Source organism: Artibeus jamaicensis, unplaced genomic scaffold (genome assembly GCF_021234435.1).
Source record: "Artibeus jamaicensis isolate MK-2021 breed Jamaican fruit bat unplaced genomic scaffold, CSHL_Jam_final contig_3126, whole genome shotgun sequence".
NCBI lineage: Eukaryota > Metazoa > Chordata > Mammalia > Chiroptera > Phyllostomidae > Artibeus > Artibeus jamaicensis.
In genome coordinates this window covers 17,525,215-17,542,209 of record NW_026521723.1, presented here as the reverse complement: position 1 = coordinate 17,542,209, position 16,995 = coordinate 17,525,215, and the positions used below count along the sequence as shown (strand labels likewise).

The following is a 16,995-nucleotide window of genomic DNA, read 5'->3' as shown; positions in this document are numbered from 1 at the left end:
CTGAATTCACCTCTTAAGAGTAAGCAGGCCTCCCAAGTCGTTTCTTTCTTTTTTTTTTTTTGCATATACCTGCCCAACTGCCCAACACTATTAAAGAGACTGTTTTTACTCCATTGTATTGTCTCCTCCTTTGTCAAATATTAACTGAACAGAAAGGCGTGGGTTTATTTCTGGTTTCTTGTGTTCCACTGATCTATATGCCTATTCTTGAGCCACTACCAGCTTGCTTTAATTACAATAGCTTTATAAATTCCTGGGATTTGCTCTAACCAGCTGAATTCCTGCTTTCTCACTGAATCCTGCACACTAAGGGGCCGCACTCCCAATAGGTCAGTGCACCATGACATAAGAGAATCGTAAATGCCCAATAACTAATCAACCCTCCATCTATTTACCCAGGTGGCCTTAGACTACGGGGACTCTTCACCAGACAGAGGTTACACAAACCGCAACTGTCCAAACCTGACGGACTACAACGACCCCCGGGAACTACTCAGCAGCCACGAGGTGTCTGCCCCGCCCAGCGCCGCAATTCCGTACCACGCGCCACGTGAGACCGAGCCCCGCCCCAGAGGACGGCCAGCCGTCACCGCCCTACGTCGCGTGACTCAGCAAAGGCGCAGCGGGTTAGCGCCTGCCTTCGCCACTTCCGACACCACCCGGGGATCAGGTTCCGGGCCGCCGAGCTCCGGGCCTGTGGTTCTCGCGGGGCTCGCGCGGCGTTGTCGGGCTCCCCGGGCCGCGCGTCCGGTGCTGGAAGGGATGCAGGATTCCGGGGCGGCGGTGACTACGGCAGGGGAGGCCGAACTGAATTTGTCCCGACTTAGCGTGTCCCCCGAGACGCTGGAGTTGGAGCTAGAGTCTCGGGGCGACGAGCGGCGCGGCGCGCGGAAGGCGCTGCTGCGGCTGCTGCTGCCGTACAACCGTCTGGTATCGCTGCCGCGGGCTTTGGGTAGGGGCTTTTCGCATCTCCAGCTGTTGGACGTGAGCGGCAACGCACTGACCGAGCTGGGGCCGGAGCTGCTGGCTTTGCGCGGCCTACGCACGCTGCTGGCTAAGAACAACCGGCTCGGTGGGCCCGGCGCGCTTCCCAAGGGTCTGGCCCAGTCGCCTCTCTCTCGCAGCCTTCAGGTGCTCAACCTCAGCGGGAACTGCTTCCAAGTGGTGCCCCCTTCGGTGCTGGAGCTGCGTGCGCTGCAGACCCTCAGCCTGGGCGGCAACCAGCTGCAGACCATCCCGGCTGAGATCGAGAACTTGCAGAGGTGAGCGGGTCCCCGCCTGAGAGGAGGAAACCCCTGAGTACCAGGCCTGGCCTTAGCATCGTTTAGTTGACCTGTAACTGTCTCCTTCCTGGCTTTCCCTTTAACTTTTTGCCATTAACTACTACCCGGCCAGCTCAGCGAATCTAATAAGATTTTGTGACCGCGTTTGGTTAGGTGCAAAGAGGATTCATCCTTACCTTAGATACTAGCAATCTCAGCATGATTTTTTTTTCTTTTCTCTTTAAGTGGAGAACTTTTACTTTCTCCCTTAGAGGAAGTACTTTACAGCTTCTCTTTGACGTACTCAAATTGTCAGCATCACTACTCTTGCACTTCGGGGCCATTATTCAGTAAAATAAATGTTACTTGAACATGATAAGCATTGTGATACTATGACAGTGTATCTGATAACTGGGATGGCCACTGGGATGTCATCGCACTACTCAGAACGGTGTATAATTAAGAACGTATGAATTCTGGAATTTTCCATATAATATTTTCAGACCACAGTTGGCCACAGGTAACTGAAACTGGGGAAAACAAAACTGCAAATAAAAGAACTGCTGCATTTGTGGAATTCCGTAAGCCGTGCATTTTGCCAGCACCTATGGGCACTCACTAAATATGTGTTCAGTGGATGCAATGCTTCTGTCCCTATCCTTTTCCTTTTGCCTGAAGTGATGCCTCTACCTGGCAAATTTCTATTCGCCTTTACAAACCAATCTTGAGGGTGATCTGTTCTCTTTCATTACTGCTTCCTGGGCAACACCTAAATTATTACCTGTACTGTACTGTCTCATGTCACCATTGCATTTATCATATTGATTATAATCCCTTGTTTACAGGTCTGGCTCACCTACTAGATTATTTGGTTAATTACATTGAATTAAATGGAAGGAAGAAGCAGACACACAGGTAGCAAAAGCCCCCTGAATGTCCTGTGCAGGAGAGTGAAAAATAGAGCAAGAGCAAGTGTATTGTCTGAAGCAAAAAAATAATAATAATTGTCTGTAAAATTGAATTTTCACAGCCTTTATTGAATTTTCTGAGATAACAATGTTAGAGCTGGGAGGGACCTCAGAGTTAATGATGGCAGTGGTCCCCAACCTTCTTGGCACCAGGGACTGGTTTTTCCATGGACAGGAGGCGGAGCTCAGGAGGGCTTTCCTGGAGGTCTGGTTCCTAACAGGCCTCGGGGCAGGTGCTGGTCCGTGGCCCAGGGGTTGGGGACGCACTTATAGTGAAAAGAACATTGGCTTGAGAATAAGAACTCTTGGTGTCCCAGCCTTAGGCAAGTCACTTAACATGCTCTGACTACAGCCTCCTAATCTGCAAAATGAGGCATTTGGAGATGTCTCTTCATTTACTTCACTCATCAGCAGATATTTGTGTAATACCTGCCATGTATCAGGTTACATGGGGCTACAGTGGTCAACATGATCCTGCCCTGTGGAGCTAAGAGTATGAGAGACATTAAACTTCATTTAATTATAGTTACTATAATTCTGTGAAGACAGAGTACCTTGAAATAAGGGGGGGAGCTGCCTTGGTTTTGTTCTTGAGCAAGTAACATTTCAATTGAGTTTTTGTAAATTAACTAGGAGAGTGTGGGGTAGGATTAGTCCAAGTAGAAGGAACCACACAGGTGAAAACCCAGAGGCAAGAAGGACCGAAGGTCAAAATTTTGAAGGGAGGACATTGCAATAGAGCATAGTGACAAAGTGGCCAAGAGGGAAAGTGGCAAATATATTTGGAACAGATTTCAGGCCATGCCAGATTCTTAAAGGCCCTAATAAAGTTTCATTTTTATGTTAAGTACACAGTGAATTTTAAGCACCTGTCTCTGTTGAGCTATGTAACAGTGGAGTGGAGAGAGGGTGGACAGATACGATTTTGAGGGCTGGTTAGAAGGAGGCTGTTGTAGAATTAGAAATGATGGTAGCTTATACCAGGGTGATACTAGGAGAGATCAATAGAAGGGTTTAAGAGAAATTTAGTTGCAACGTTAACAAGCTTTGGTTTGTTCTGATTTTGGTGTTACATAATTCCAACCTTCTCATTTGTATTTTCTCAATATACTAAGAAATACCCAGGGCAGGTATTATTTTTATCACATAAAGAAAAGGGTAGACAAAAATTCCCTTTATTGCTTACTTACATGAGGTGTAGGCCCTGTTATAGGTGCTTTAAATATGCTTTTTAATTCTCACCATAACACTGAGATGAGAAGAAACTGAAGCTCTGAGATGTTAGGTCATAAAAGCACAAAATGAGTGGTGGAATTGGATCTGGGATCTCTGACTCCAAACCCATAAATTTCCCAAAGTGTCAGAGCAGGGCTAGAACCTAATTCTTCTGACTTTGCTTCTGTTGCATATATGATCAGGAGGATTGGTCAAAGCCACTACCTGGTTGACCTGTTTTTCTTGGCTAATAACTTTTTCTGGGCTAATAACTGTGGGAATTTGCTTATGTCATTTTTAGTTGTATGTGCTATTTCTTTTTACTGATAAGAGTCATAAAGATTTAGGTAGTGCTCCAAATATAAAGTCATTTAGTGTAGGCTTAGAGGGTCATGTAATAGAAATTTACACTTAGAAATAGAAACAGCCTAAGCAATGGCCTGATTTACCCTCTTTACAGATGAGGAAACTGAGGTTTAGTCATTGGCGACTTCCTTGAGGCCAGATAGTGACAGTGAGATAATGTGATTCAGCCCATAAAGGCTGCTCCCTATTCACTAAAACAGTGCATTAAAATTTCAAAAATGTAGAGATGGAGATTCAGTCACTTAAACCCTCAGGTGGCTTCCCCATAACACCATTTTCTCTCAGAATGGACTCCCTAGACCTCATATGTAACCCTGATGTTACAATGTCTACTACGCCTTGTTTTATAAACCAGATCAGGTGTTTTGGGATGTTCGGAAGATACCTACCCTCTTTAAGAACAATTGAAAAAATTTTGCAGAGTATATAACCCGTGTAAAGGTCTCCTTTCTCTCCAGTCTTCATTCAGGAAGGAATAACAAATACACACAATTGGTTTAATTGGTGTAATTAACCTCTTCAGATTAGCAGAGTGTCTTCCTGTATGTTTTCTGTACTTTGTTCATCCTTTTCCCTAGTGGCCAAATCTTTTTTTTTAATGAAGTATAATGAATAAGTAGGAGCCGAAAATTTATTTTTATGATTAACTTCATTCCCTTGGAGTATATTAGTCTCAGTGAGAGCCATGAGGTTGCGGATGTAGAGACTTATCGAAGTAGGAGGTTATTCATCAACAAGTAGGTGTAATATCTGTTTGGTAATATACGGAGAAACTTTTCTTTTTCACAGTGTTGAAAAAGTCGGTGTAATTAGTATTTGACCTGTTTCCTATGCCCTCTTATCGTAATCCTCTCAATTAGCTCAGACTCTTAATAACTTACCACTCAGTGGTTATTTTAAAAAAATGAAAGATTGAGAACTGTTTGGCATCTAGGAGTCTAGACATTTGGAAGGTAGCTTTGAGCACAAGTGAGTTTCATTTGCTACCATTTCTCACAATATTTTCTGTTCAATGCCTTTTTCTGTTCATGACCCTTCTCATCACTGTGTGCTTGATGTGGTTTTAGAAATTGAAGGTAAGAGGACTGTGTCAAAAACAAAAGCTTAATGAATATTCATGCTCTGGGATATTTTGAAGCTGGTGTGCAATAAACAAATTGGTGTCTTATGAAAGAAATGATTAGATCAGATGATAAATAGAATATGTTCAAGTTTAAATAAAAACTTTTTGTCCCATTTAGAGTCACATACTGAGTGTTTCTGTGGCTCTGCACTTCTTTTCTCTGACTTTTATTGCCTTAGTTTTGGACAAGTATCAAGAGATGATTCCTCCATCTGTGCTTCTATTTTTGAACAGAAAATGTTTTTTAAAGCCTGTAGTGAATGATGGTATTTGAAAATGATTTAATGTGGAGATGCTATCAAGAAAATTACTTTCTTTATCCACAGGTGTATGGTTCTTAGGATAGATATCATGTATCTGTCATAAAAGTTGATTGGCACTAAGGGACCCTTAGTGTATTTTTTCCAGTAGGTCATTGGCCTTTGCTAGAGAAAAGCCACCCACTTCAGTATCACTAAGGTATTTCCATTCAGAGAAGTGGAATACTTTTCAGGAAACAAACCTAAGATTGGTCCGTTAATGATAAACAGAAAGGAAAAAGAAGAATTCTACAAATTTTGTTAGTGGTTTTTCTATTTTCTGTATTTGTCACACTGAAAGAATAGAAGTGTTCCAAACCTGATTAAGAGAGGTGCAATGCTGATAAATGGAAGAACTTTTAATTACTACAGTTTTGCTTTAAATTCAACAATAATTCCCTCTCACCCTACATAAAAGCATGTTTGGGAACAGTAGAGTGTACTTTAGAAATTTAATTTCCACAAGTCATTTAAAGGCTTCAAGTCCCTAGAACTTTGGGAATTGTTTGAGTGTCAAAGTGAGAAGTAAGCCTGAAAGTGTAAATTTAATATGCTAGTTGTGTAATCTGATTAATGATACCCATCAGTTGCAAAAGGGAATTGATATAACTTCGAAGTTATGGGCTCCGTTATATTTTAGAACATCAGTTCCTTCTCTGCCAAGTCACAGTAACCACTAAGGCTCGGCACCCTTTGTCTGTACTCCTCCCCACTCACTTCAAAGCATTGAAAGAAAGATACTGAGTAGTAACTGACCACCAGATACTAATTTCTCTGGGTTCTTGACTTAAACAAGTAGAAACACAATATTTAAGTTTTCTCTCAGACTCACTTTCCCCTTCCGTAGACTAATGCAAGTTGTTACCTGTGTTGAATCTTGTATAAAAAGGACTTCCAAATTTGCTAATTTTTTTCCAGATAATTTTCTGTTTTTCCAGGGTAGGTTCTATTTTGGGGGCTTCAAATATTTTATTCTGTTCTGTTCTATTCTAGTAGTTCTCATCATTGAAAAATAGAGATTTCTGAATAATTTAGCATTCACTTAACTATTTTGTTAGGATCAAAAAATCTTGTCTAGGAAGTTTTTCACCACTGCTTAAACATTTACGTATAGGAGAATTCAGTCTTATATACAATTTATTTTTTTAATCCTCACCTGAGAATATGTCTTTTATTGATTTTAGAAAGAGAGGGTGCGAGGGATAAACATTGATTGGTTGCCTCCTGTACATACCCCAACTGGGGATTGTACCATCAACCTAGGTATGTGCCCTGAGCAGGAATTGAACCCACAACCTTTTGGTGCACAGGAGGATGTTCTAACCAACTTATCCACGTGATCAGGGCCAGACATTTGATTTTTTTATAGAAGGCAATAGTTGAAAGACAAAAAAGTAACATTGGAATTAAAGTATCTGCTTTTACTAAGCCTTATAAATCTAAAAGATTTACAGAACCAGAAATAGAAAAGAAATATCATTAATATATTTTTTAAATGACAAAACTTCAAGTTCAGTTTGGCTTTTGAATCACCACATGTCAATGAAGGCAAGATTTTCAAGTATAGATGAGAAATTCAACAAAGGAAAGAAATCGTACCCAGAAAATACATATAATAAGGTAATCTATAAAGTACTTTAAAATAAGTATGTTTCCTAACTTCAAAAGGTAAAGGAGGGTATGTTATTAATGAAATAAGTTCAAAAAATTTACCCCAATGAAAAACCCAATTAGAATTCCTAGGAATGAAAAAAGAAATGTACTTACGACCTCAGTAGGCTGAATGGTAGATTGTTGCACAAAAAGAAAGAAATGAAAAGTATGAAAATATTAAGGGACATAGAGAATTGATTCCAAAGTTCTACTGCTGTTCATTGTCAATTCTAGAAAAGAGACTGGAGGGCTTGCAGAAAAGGCAGTGTTTGAAATAACAGTAGCTGAGATTTTTACACAGTTAACAGGAGTGCTTTAAACTGATGATGAAACTTCATAACAATAAGGTTAGATAAAGAAAATAGACCCTAAAAGTTCTTAATAATAGTAAAAAACAGATTATCTATAAAGGAGCAATAGTAATACCGGCTGAAGTAAGATGATGGATCAGTATCTTCCTAGTGCTAAGGAAAAGTAAATGTCAGTGTAGATTTTGATGCCCAGTCAAGCTATTTATGACTTAAGAGTGGGACTTGGGGGGTGTAAAAATGTCAGGGATGAAGGACTTAGACTACTAACTGTGCCGGGTCCTTGCTGAAAGAACTTCTGAGGGTCGCACTTGAGTTATACTCTAGAACAGCAGTTTCCAACCTTTTCCAATTCATGGCACACATAAACTAATTACTAGAATTGTGCAGCATCAAAAAATAGATTTTTTACCAATCTCACAAAAAAAAAGTAGGTATAATTTTGATTCACACTGGATGGCTATTGTGTTGGCTGTTGGTTTTTTTTTATTTAACACTCTTTAAGTGAAAAGAGGTCACCGCTCTAAAAGGATGACTTGGCTTTTGTGTGGAAAACAGCTGCTGAAGGAAGAAGGGAGTCTGGTGGGAAGAGTGCAAGCAGGAAGAGCAGACTGAAACCTAATGTAGCAGTCCAGATGTACCAGTCACGCTTGGTACATCTTTTTCTGTCTCATTACTTTTAAGTGTATCGGGCTATTTCTGTTTTAAGTGTTTCTCTTGTGAAGAGCTCACCCAATCTGGTAAAATTCAAAGTTCTTACCAAGGTCTGAAGGAGCCTCTGAACTGGTCTTCCTAGGCTACCCCTCTGACCTGTGTGACTAGCACTGGCCATCTCTGTCTCTCTGGTCTACCCACATTGACTGTGTTCCTCTTGTACAACAGAAGCATTTTTCCATCTCGGATTTGTACTCATTTCATTCAGATCGCCATGCAAGTATCATTTCCTGCAGGAAACCTTTTATGACCACCCTGTTTAGAATATGACTTTCATTACCACCTGATGACCTCTCTCTCTCTTTATAGCACTTAAAGCTATCTGGCAAAATACATACAAATTCACTGATTTATTATTTGTTTCTCTGGATATAGCTACTTAAAGTCAAGTACTCAGTCTTACTTCCACTGTATTTCCTAGAATGGTGCATGGTATGTGTCTGGTTCATACTTGTTGGCTAGGCACTTCACGTGATATATAATAATAAAATTCCATTTTAAAGAAGAGGAAACCGGTGCATAATGAAACTGGCCCAAATTCTTATACTGATAAGTGGTAGAGCTGGGATTAAATGAAATAAATACTAACAAGAATTAAATTAGGTAATATTGATAATACTGTCTTAATATTGGTGTGTCTTGTCTGCTTACCTATAAGTTCCCTGAAGATTGCATTATTTCTCTAGAGACTAGATAGCACAAAGCAAATCCTAAATAAAACTTTTGCTAAATGAATACATGAAATGTGTTCATTGTAATAAAGGCAATGGGGTATCTTATTTAGCTTTGGTTTGTTTACTTTTTGTTCATTTTTCTTTACAGTTTAGAGTGTTTATATCTTGGAGGAAACTTCATCAAGGAAATCCCACCAGAATTAGCAAATCTGCCTTCTCTGACTTACTTGGTCTTATGTGACAACAAAATCCAAAGTGTGCCTCCCCAGCTTTCACAGTGAGTAGTTTCAGGCAGTCGGTGTATACATTGAGATACATGCTTAGGAATTACTGTTTTCCATTCACCCACATGTTTTATATGTAGAAAACAGGTGTTCTCAAGATAAAGGATACCTGAGAATTGCAGTTCTGAGGTTTGCTGTGGATAAGGTTGCTCATTTGTAATGTTACTTTTAAATGCTCTGGTTTATTCCTCACAATATTTGTTTAGCCTGTGTTCTATAATCAAAAACAGAGTACTCATTTGGCAGAGATTTCCCAGGTTTTAGGGGAATTTGTGATTTTATATTCGATATGAAGCATTCCTATCCTAATGAGATAACGTGAAGGATCTTGATTCGTGTTGCTTTTGGAATCTTTCCTTTTTTGGTTATCCAAATGAGAAAACATTCCTCCCTCCAAAATCTTTCAATCTAGCCTTTATAGTTAATCTCATACATCAGAATACTCTAAGTATTCTAAACACTCTGAGATTCCATGGGCAAAAAAAAGCCCTTCATGGCATATACAAATCTGCACTCTGATCTAGTTTCAGCACTTTTTAATTTTACTTGCATTGACCTTAATGTTAATTGCTCATTCTTACAGGGAAGTCAAGTTCTTCCCTTAATTTTCTTGGTAGTAATCTTGCTTATGGCCATTGGTTTTTGTACTGCATTCATTCTAGGTTGCATTCACTCCGTTCCCTCAGTCTTCACAATAACTTGCTAACATACCTGCCTCGAGAGATCCTCAACCTTACCCATTTGGAAGAATTGAGTTTGCGAGGAAATCCGTTGGTTGTTCGTTTTGTTAGAGATTTAACCTATGACCCTCCAACTCTCCTGGAATTAGCTGCACGGACCATTAAAATTCGAAATATTTCCTACACTCCCTGTGATCTTCCTGGGAATCTTCTGAGATACTTGAGTTTAGCCAGCAATTGTCCAAACCCAAAGTGTGGAGGTAAGTTAATAGTGTCCTTGTTTCCCATTCATTTAGCTGTCATTAAAGTTGATGGTCTAAATGTTGTTTTTATTAGTTGTCTTCTTTCAGTGAAAGGCAGTTAGTCTCTGTTTCTGCTTCCCTTATCCTTTCACCAGAAACTAAGACATTTCACCCTTTCTGGATTTCTTTCTTCTTTTCTTTTCATAGTACGTTATGATTCATACACAAGGGAAATATCCAGAAAGTCTCCTCCTGTCTTGGAACTGTCGTAAAATTTATAAAATGAGAGGAAACAGAAAAGAAGCATAACAGTCCTAATTGCTTAAAAAGAATCTCTAAAATATTTGGCTACCTTTTATATTTCTTTGAGGAGCACACCATTCTTAGTATCAGGTACCTTTGTAGAGTGTGGTTCAAGATACATGAGAATAGGCAGAATGGGTGCCGGTTTCAGCATGTACCCTGGAATTTTATATTCTTTTAAATTATGGTTCAGAATTTCTTCAGTTTGTAGCACTTAAAGAGAATTGAACAAGTGATAAATATAAGGCAAAGTAAAGTGGGAATTCAGCGTACTGTTGGAATCAAAGGAGGGAGAGAGTACCGTTAATTAGATCTGGAAAAGAGAGATGATTCTTGAATTATGAATTAGATTTTGATAGGGTAAGATTGAGAATAAGAAACTTCAGATGAAAAGAATATAATTGGAGAGAAGATAGGATGGGACAGAATGTTGCATAAGTAATAATTAGGCTCAAATACACAGAGGAGGAATAAGAGAAAAGGTTTTATAAAAGATACATTGAGACCAGGTTATGAAGGGCCTGCAGTGTCAGACGCTGTGGGTGGGAGTTGGTGGTGCCAGCAGGTTATTTTATTATGGCTCCCTCATAAAAGACTACTTCGAAAAAAGTCCAGTTTGCTGGGGGTACAGAAAGGTTTTCACTGTTGCATAAAAGGTTGCATAAATGTAGGTGATTTATCCAACAGTAAAATATATAATGATGATCAGATTTTTTCTGGAAGTCCCATCATGTCTTAAAACCATTACAAGGTTTAGAAAGGAGGAAATGGTTTAAGCTGGTCAAAAGATGTCAAAAGAGAAAGAAGACACTTGGGTTGAAACAGGACAATACTCTGGGCCCTTTCTGGCCACCCTGACAAGTAGAGGTGGCTGTGCTGTGCTCCGTCAGAGGTGCTTAAGCTTCTCTGGTGCTCTCTCCTAAGCTGGCTTGAACAGCGGTGAGGGACGGCATTCACACCGGCCTGCCGGCTTAGTAGTCTGCATCTACTCCCTTTACATCTGTCCTTTTCTGGAAATGGAGCTCTACAAGAATTCTCTTCTCTCCATTGTTTCTGAATTAATTCTTCGGTATACTGATGTGTAATTTATCTCAGGAACAAAAATACATTTAAAATTAATAGTTTAAAATTTGAGATACTATATAAAATGAGCCATTCACATTTTTTCCCCTCAGGCTCATTCCTTATTGAACTCTAAACAAAAGTAATTTTATATTTTGTGAGATGTTTTCTTTGGATAGTCTGAGATCTGACAAATGACAACAGAGTATTGTACTGTTTTAGTTTATGGTAACTATAATACTTTATCTTGTTATATCTACCTGTTTTGAGGAATGTAACACATTTCAAGGGCCGTCATAAAAGTAGTAATTGACCAGTTTATTGAATTTATCTACTTTCCTAAATTGTTTAAAGTAATATACCTTGAATTTCCTTTTTTAAATTATGAGTTATACTTACTGTAGAATCAAAAAATTAAAAAGTTAATGGGGAAGTATTGGGAAAAATAAATAGAAATTATTATTTCTCCTCTGCTTGGGGCATGTCTTGGTCCCTTTGTTTTGGTCCTTTATGTGACACACACAGAGTACTTGGTGCCAAAGGAAACGTAGGGAAGGTGGAGAGGTTGAGATCCCCCCCCTAGAGAGATGGTGGGGCCCGGAGTCCTGGACATTCCCATTATACTGCCTTGATGGCCTGGTTAGAGACACGCAGTTTCCTTAAGGAGCAGCTGGAACCCTGAATGGACCAACCCCTGCTTTCCTCCCAGCTCTGACTGTAGTTTTACTTAACTAAAGGGCCACAGTTCAGGATCACTGTAGAATCAAAATTGGGAATGAAAAGAGCTGAATACTAGCTTTAGTGTACCTAACAATATATAATTGTGTGAAAATCATATGAGACCATTAGTGAAACAGTTTTGAAATCTGTAGATTTAGAACCTGTGGAAATACGAGGTAATATTTTGTTTCTTTTCATTTGGCTTTTCAATACATAAGAACAGGTACCAGAAATTGTCTCCTTTCTGCAAATTTTGAAGGTCTGTGGGCTTTTTAAAATTTCTTGACTGTAACTAGTACCAAGGAGTGGCTTGACTGATGGAGGAAGGGCACTTGAGGCATTCTGTAATCTCTGTCAGGCACTATCCTCCAAATTACCCAGAGAAGACAAGCTGAGTAAATGAAGCGTCCTGTTAGTACCAGCTCCCTTTAAGATAAACATCTTGGCCTTCTCTTTGCTGCCAAATTGGCATCCCTAAGACCTTCTAGTATTTCTGTAAACAGCCACAGAAACATGTAGGGGTTCTGCTTAAGATTCACAAAAGAGAGGACTTTTGAAGAGAAGTACATTTTTCAGAATGATAGAGAAATAGTTGAAAAAGAAACTGTGACTCTTTGCTTTGTAATGATTACCTTATACTTATTTCTCCTCTCCAGGGGTCTACTTTGACTGCTGTGTCAGACAAATAAAATTTGTGGACTTCTGTGGGAAGTACCGCCTCCCCTTGATGCACTATTTGTGTTCGCCAGCGTGCTCTTCCCCTTGCAGCTCCGCCTCTCACAGCTCCACGTCCCAGAGCGAATCCGACTCGGAGGATGAAGCTAGTGTTGCTGCCCACAGAATGCAGAAAGTTCTTCTCGGTTGAAAGGAGTGTGGGGTGGTGCAAAACACTAAAAGACTGAGAGAAGGTAGTTAGAAAAGAAAATAGACTTTGAAGTTAAAGAAACATTTATCTTCATTTTGAATGTTCGTGAAAGAATCAGAGATGATGTAAAAGACTGTTTTATCTACTAATTCAGCAGGAATAAGACCAGTTCCCTCTTAGGATTCTTTGAATATAATTCAACTCTGAAGGCGGTTTCAGATTTGGCTGGTTATTTGCAACTTTCACTCAGAGCAGACTAGAACCTTCTGAAGAGCAGTGCTGTGATAAACCATGAGTGGTGTAGCTTGTGACAGTTGCGATGAAGAAAGAATTGATCAAAGCTGTGATTGTTACCAAAGTTGTCCCTGGGTATAGTTTGAACACTACACAGTAATGGGGTTTACCCTCCTTTCATGTATTGCTCATACATCTAGATTACAGAGCTATTCAGATAAGCTCACAGACCTAAACCTTTCTGACCTACTAACTGGTAATGTAGGGAGTATAACTTTATGTGTGATTTTAAAACTCTTCAGTTCTGCTCCTTTATTTTATGATTGCTGTTACTCGTAGGTAATCCAGCAGTGACTGCTATAGTGCCTTAAATCCTAGCTAGAATTTTAAAGTTTATTCAGGAAATGCCAGAGCAGCCTGCAGCCTGCCATACTATGCAGAACACTTTGAAACATGCTTCAACAGAGCTAGGTAAACAGCTGTATATCTGCCATCTGAGGTCATAGCCACCTTAACTTCATTTTTTGCTTAACCATGAAGTAATCCCCTAGCAAATCACTGCTACACTTAATGGGAGGCCATAGTCCTGATCAATCTGTTGATCATAAGAGAACAATAGTTTTTGATTGAAAAATTGGTCAAATTTCTTTTGACGAGAGAGAGATATAAGGTAGGAAAGCTTCTTTATATCTTGCATTAAAGGAGTGGGAAAAGGACTTAAGAATTTTAATAGTCAGATATGGCTCCATTGCCTATATGTACTGAACTATAACTTTCTACATTTTAAAGAAACATTAGAAAAACATTACAACAAACCAAATAAAATTTGGGGCAGCAGTCATTGTGTTTGTACACAATAGAACAATTTTCTAAACCAGTGTAACCATGGAATATTTTTTGAAAATAATGTATTGACAAAAAATTATTAAGTAATCCTTCAAGTATAGCAGAAAAATGGTTTCACAGATTACTTGCTATAACATTCTTACTAGTTTAGTATGCAATAAAAATTAAATAATGGTCTAATTATAAGTTGATATTAAAAAATAAAATACACAGCATATACTAGCAATCCTTAGATCATTAACCTATAACAACATGGTGTTTTGTTGGTAAATGTTACCTGTATAGCAATAAGCAGGTCAGAGGTGTGTTGGAACAGGAAGTGATCTCCATTCTCACTTGCTGGCATTCATAAATGGGCACATCACTTTTCCAAAGCAGATTGTTTTACAATAGTATGTATGTGTATTAAGTTTATGTCATATATATTATTTTTTATCTTAGAAGAAAATACACTGTAGGATAGTTCAGGGTTTGTTTATTATATGTTAATTCATGAAACACGGGAGTTTCATGACTGCAGTTGTGAAACGCTGCTATAGGGTAAACCCCTTCCCCTTGTTCCGACGTAGTAGGATTCTTTTTTCCTTTTCAGAAATTTTCTATGTGTATGAACTAATCTAGTATATTTCTACTGTCTAGCAAAGTAGTACATGGGTGATTGTATCTTACAGTGGAGGTAATAAAAAAGTGTTTACTTCTCCGTTTGAGCCACTGCAACCTACATACTACAGACTTAGGACAGGTGAAGGTGACAGGTAGTGCCTAAGTGGAACGCTCAGAATGTTTTGTTTGTGACTTAGTTTAGATACACAAAATATTTTTATAGAAAATAAATAATGTAGTCATAGTAAAATACTCAATAGGAGCAAATTTTTAAGGCTTAAATGCCTCCGTTTACTTTCTAATTCATTACCAGCTTGACCTAACAGCTTGACCTAACAGCTTGGGTAATCTTCTGAGAGCTAGTCTCTGTAAAATAAATGGGTTGGTATATAAATAAGGTATTTGACCTTACATACCTCTTTCTAGGTTCCCAGAAAGAAGATACACCATTTGAGCTTTTACAGATGTAAGTAGGTCTAACCAGAAACAGTGTCTACCTTTGCTCTATGATGTAGATATAAACGATAGTATAAAACAAAATATCTTTCCACAAAATGTTTGCTATGGTTTTCTATATGTACGTTTGAAAATCTAAGATCAGTGTTTAGCTGTCTTGGTGACTTTTAATGAAATCTACAGTATAGCTGTTACTTTTACCTTTTTTTTATCTTTGGCAAGAGTTTTTTTACCTTTTAACCTTTTATAAGAGCTGCTAATAATTTCTAAGATTTTCCTCCTTTTTCCCCTCCCCAGCCTATCCTGTTTTCATAATTGGTAACTGAAGAAATTAAACCAGAAGGTGGAAACCAGATATTTAGCTCCCAAATTATATAGCTGACTATATATGTAAAATGATAGATCATATCTCTTTAGTTGTTAAGTCACCTATTTGTGTTTAAACTATAGTTAATAAGCTTTCTGTAGTCTTTGAGATGTATAATTTTCTGTACTAATTTTCATAATGAAATAAGTTTTTTTTTTAATCTTCACTTGGGCAATTTTAGTGACCAAAATTCTGAAATATGTTGAACATTCTTAGCAATTCTTATTCCTAGAATCCAGTTCTCAGTGCCACCAAACTGAGTTGTGAAATAGTCCTAGGATTTCAGAAAATAGGAAGATTAGCTAATACAAGTTTCGCTTCCATGGCGCCAGAGAAGGCTGACTTAATGACAAGCTAGTCAGGAGTTCTCAGTATTCCCTGTATTTTGAGTAGAAGAGGTAACCCTGAGGGTTACTATTCATATTTTATTTCTCCAGAATTATCTCTTATTCTAAAATTCTTGATACTTGGAACTTTAAGTTACAAAATTTAAAAGACTTGCATTGTAAATTGTGCCTCAAATTTGAGAAATTTTTGTATTGATGACAATAAAAGTTAAAGGCAGTTCACACTACTGCAGTGTAACACAGTCCCACCGAACATTGTCAATGTCAGTTTTAAACAAAGAAAGGAAAGGGGTCATTGCTGGAGTGTGAGATGAAAGAAGTCTCTAAACGCAACAAATGGCAGGCAAGTGGAAGTCACCAGGGGTATCCCTGAGCAAAGAAATTTCTTTAATAGTGAATTTTTTTTAAATTAAGTGGCCCACTAACTGTCATCTGAAAGCCTTTCTCATTAATTTCTTTAGTTTCTGCTATTAGGATATTGTCCACAACCCTCCATAATGAAGGGCCAGCAAATCATAGGATTTTCTTATAACCAACCTTGCTCTTTCCAAAGGGAGAAAGTAATACCTCATTAACCTGGAATTTATGATACAGTCTTGGTTAATGTTTACCTGTTCACTCTGTAAAAAAAAGAAAAAAAATGAAACATAATTCCTGCAAATAATTTTTAAGGCATTTCATATAAGTTATTCTAAATAAGGGACCATTTGTAGGCAACATATTGTATATAAAATTAGTTATGCTGCATTTATTTAGAAATGCCTCATTTTTAACCAAAAGACATACTTTCTTATCCAAAATTAGATTTTATTATGGCAGTATAATAGTCCAAAATAGTGAGCCGGGCAGTTAACAACAGTACAGGCTATCGTATAGGCTTTCAGGCAGCATGATCTGCAATACAGAGTTCTGATTTCTGTTATGTAGAAGTACTTGACCTTCACTGTCTCTATATTAATCACTATACTTTGCAACATTAATGTGATAAATTTAATAGCATCCAATTTTGTGTTTTCATTTGTGCTCAGAAAAGTATGTGCCTTATTTAAATCCTCCACTCTATACTAAAAGTTGGGGGAACTCTGTCATTTAATAAGTTCTTTGTGACAGTCTTGTCACCCTTTGCATTTGACTTGAGGGAGAAAAACAGATTCTAAGGGATTTCTTTTGCTAGAATGGGGCCTAATGTCTGAGTCTAGGGCTTCTGGAAAGGGAGTCCTAATGAGGCATACCCTCAGAAGGTCAAAGCCATAATAAGGATAGAATACCCTGAAATAAAATCCATAAAAAGGTATGTTATCTTTGATATTATTTTATAAGGAAAATTTTTGTGCTTCCATTAAGGGGTGATAGAGGTTCCTAACCAACTTCATAATCATAACATCATATAAAGATATTATTGCC

At 38.4% G+C, this 16,995-nt stretch overlaps 1 protein-coding gene across 1 annotated transcript; it reads left to right on the top strand.

The window, feature by feature from the left end:
* Positions 1 to 605: 605 nt before the first annotated feature.
* On the top strand, positions 606 to 14,745 carry LRRC58 (leucine rich repeat containing 58). The gene is made up of 4 exons (XM_053663091.1): positions 606 to 1,262; positions 8,731 to 8,859; positions 9,529 to 9,806; positions 12,530 to 14,745. Exons 1-4 carry the CDS (start codon positions 763 to 765, stop codon positions 12,736 to 12,738), a joined length of 1,116 nt encoding a protein of 371 aa, XP_053519066.1. The 5' UTR covers positions 606 to 762; the 3' UTR covers positions 12,739 to 14,745.
* Positions 14,746 to 16,995: the final 2,250 nt, after the last annotated feature.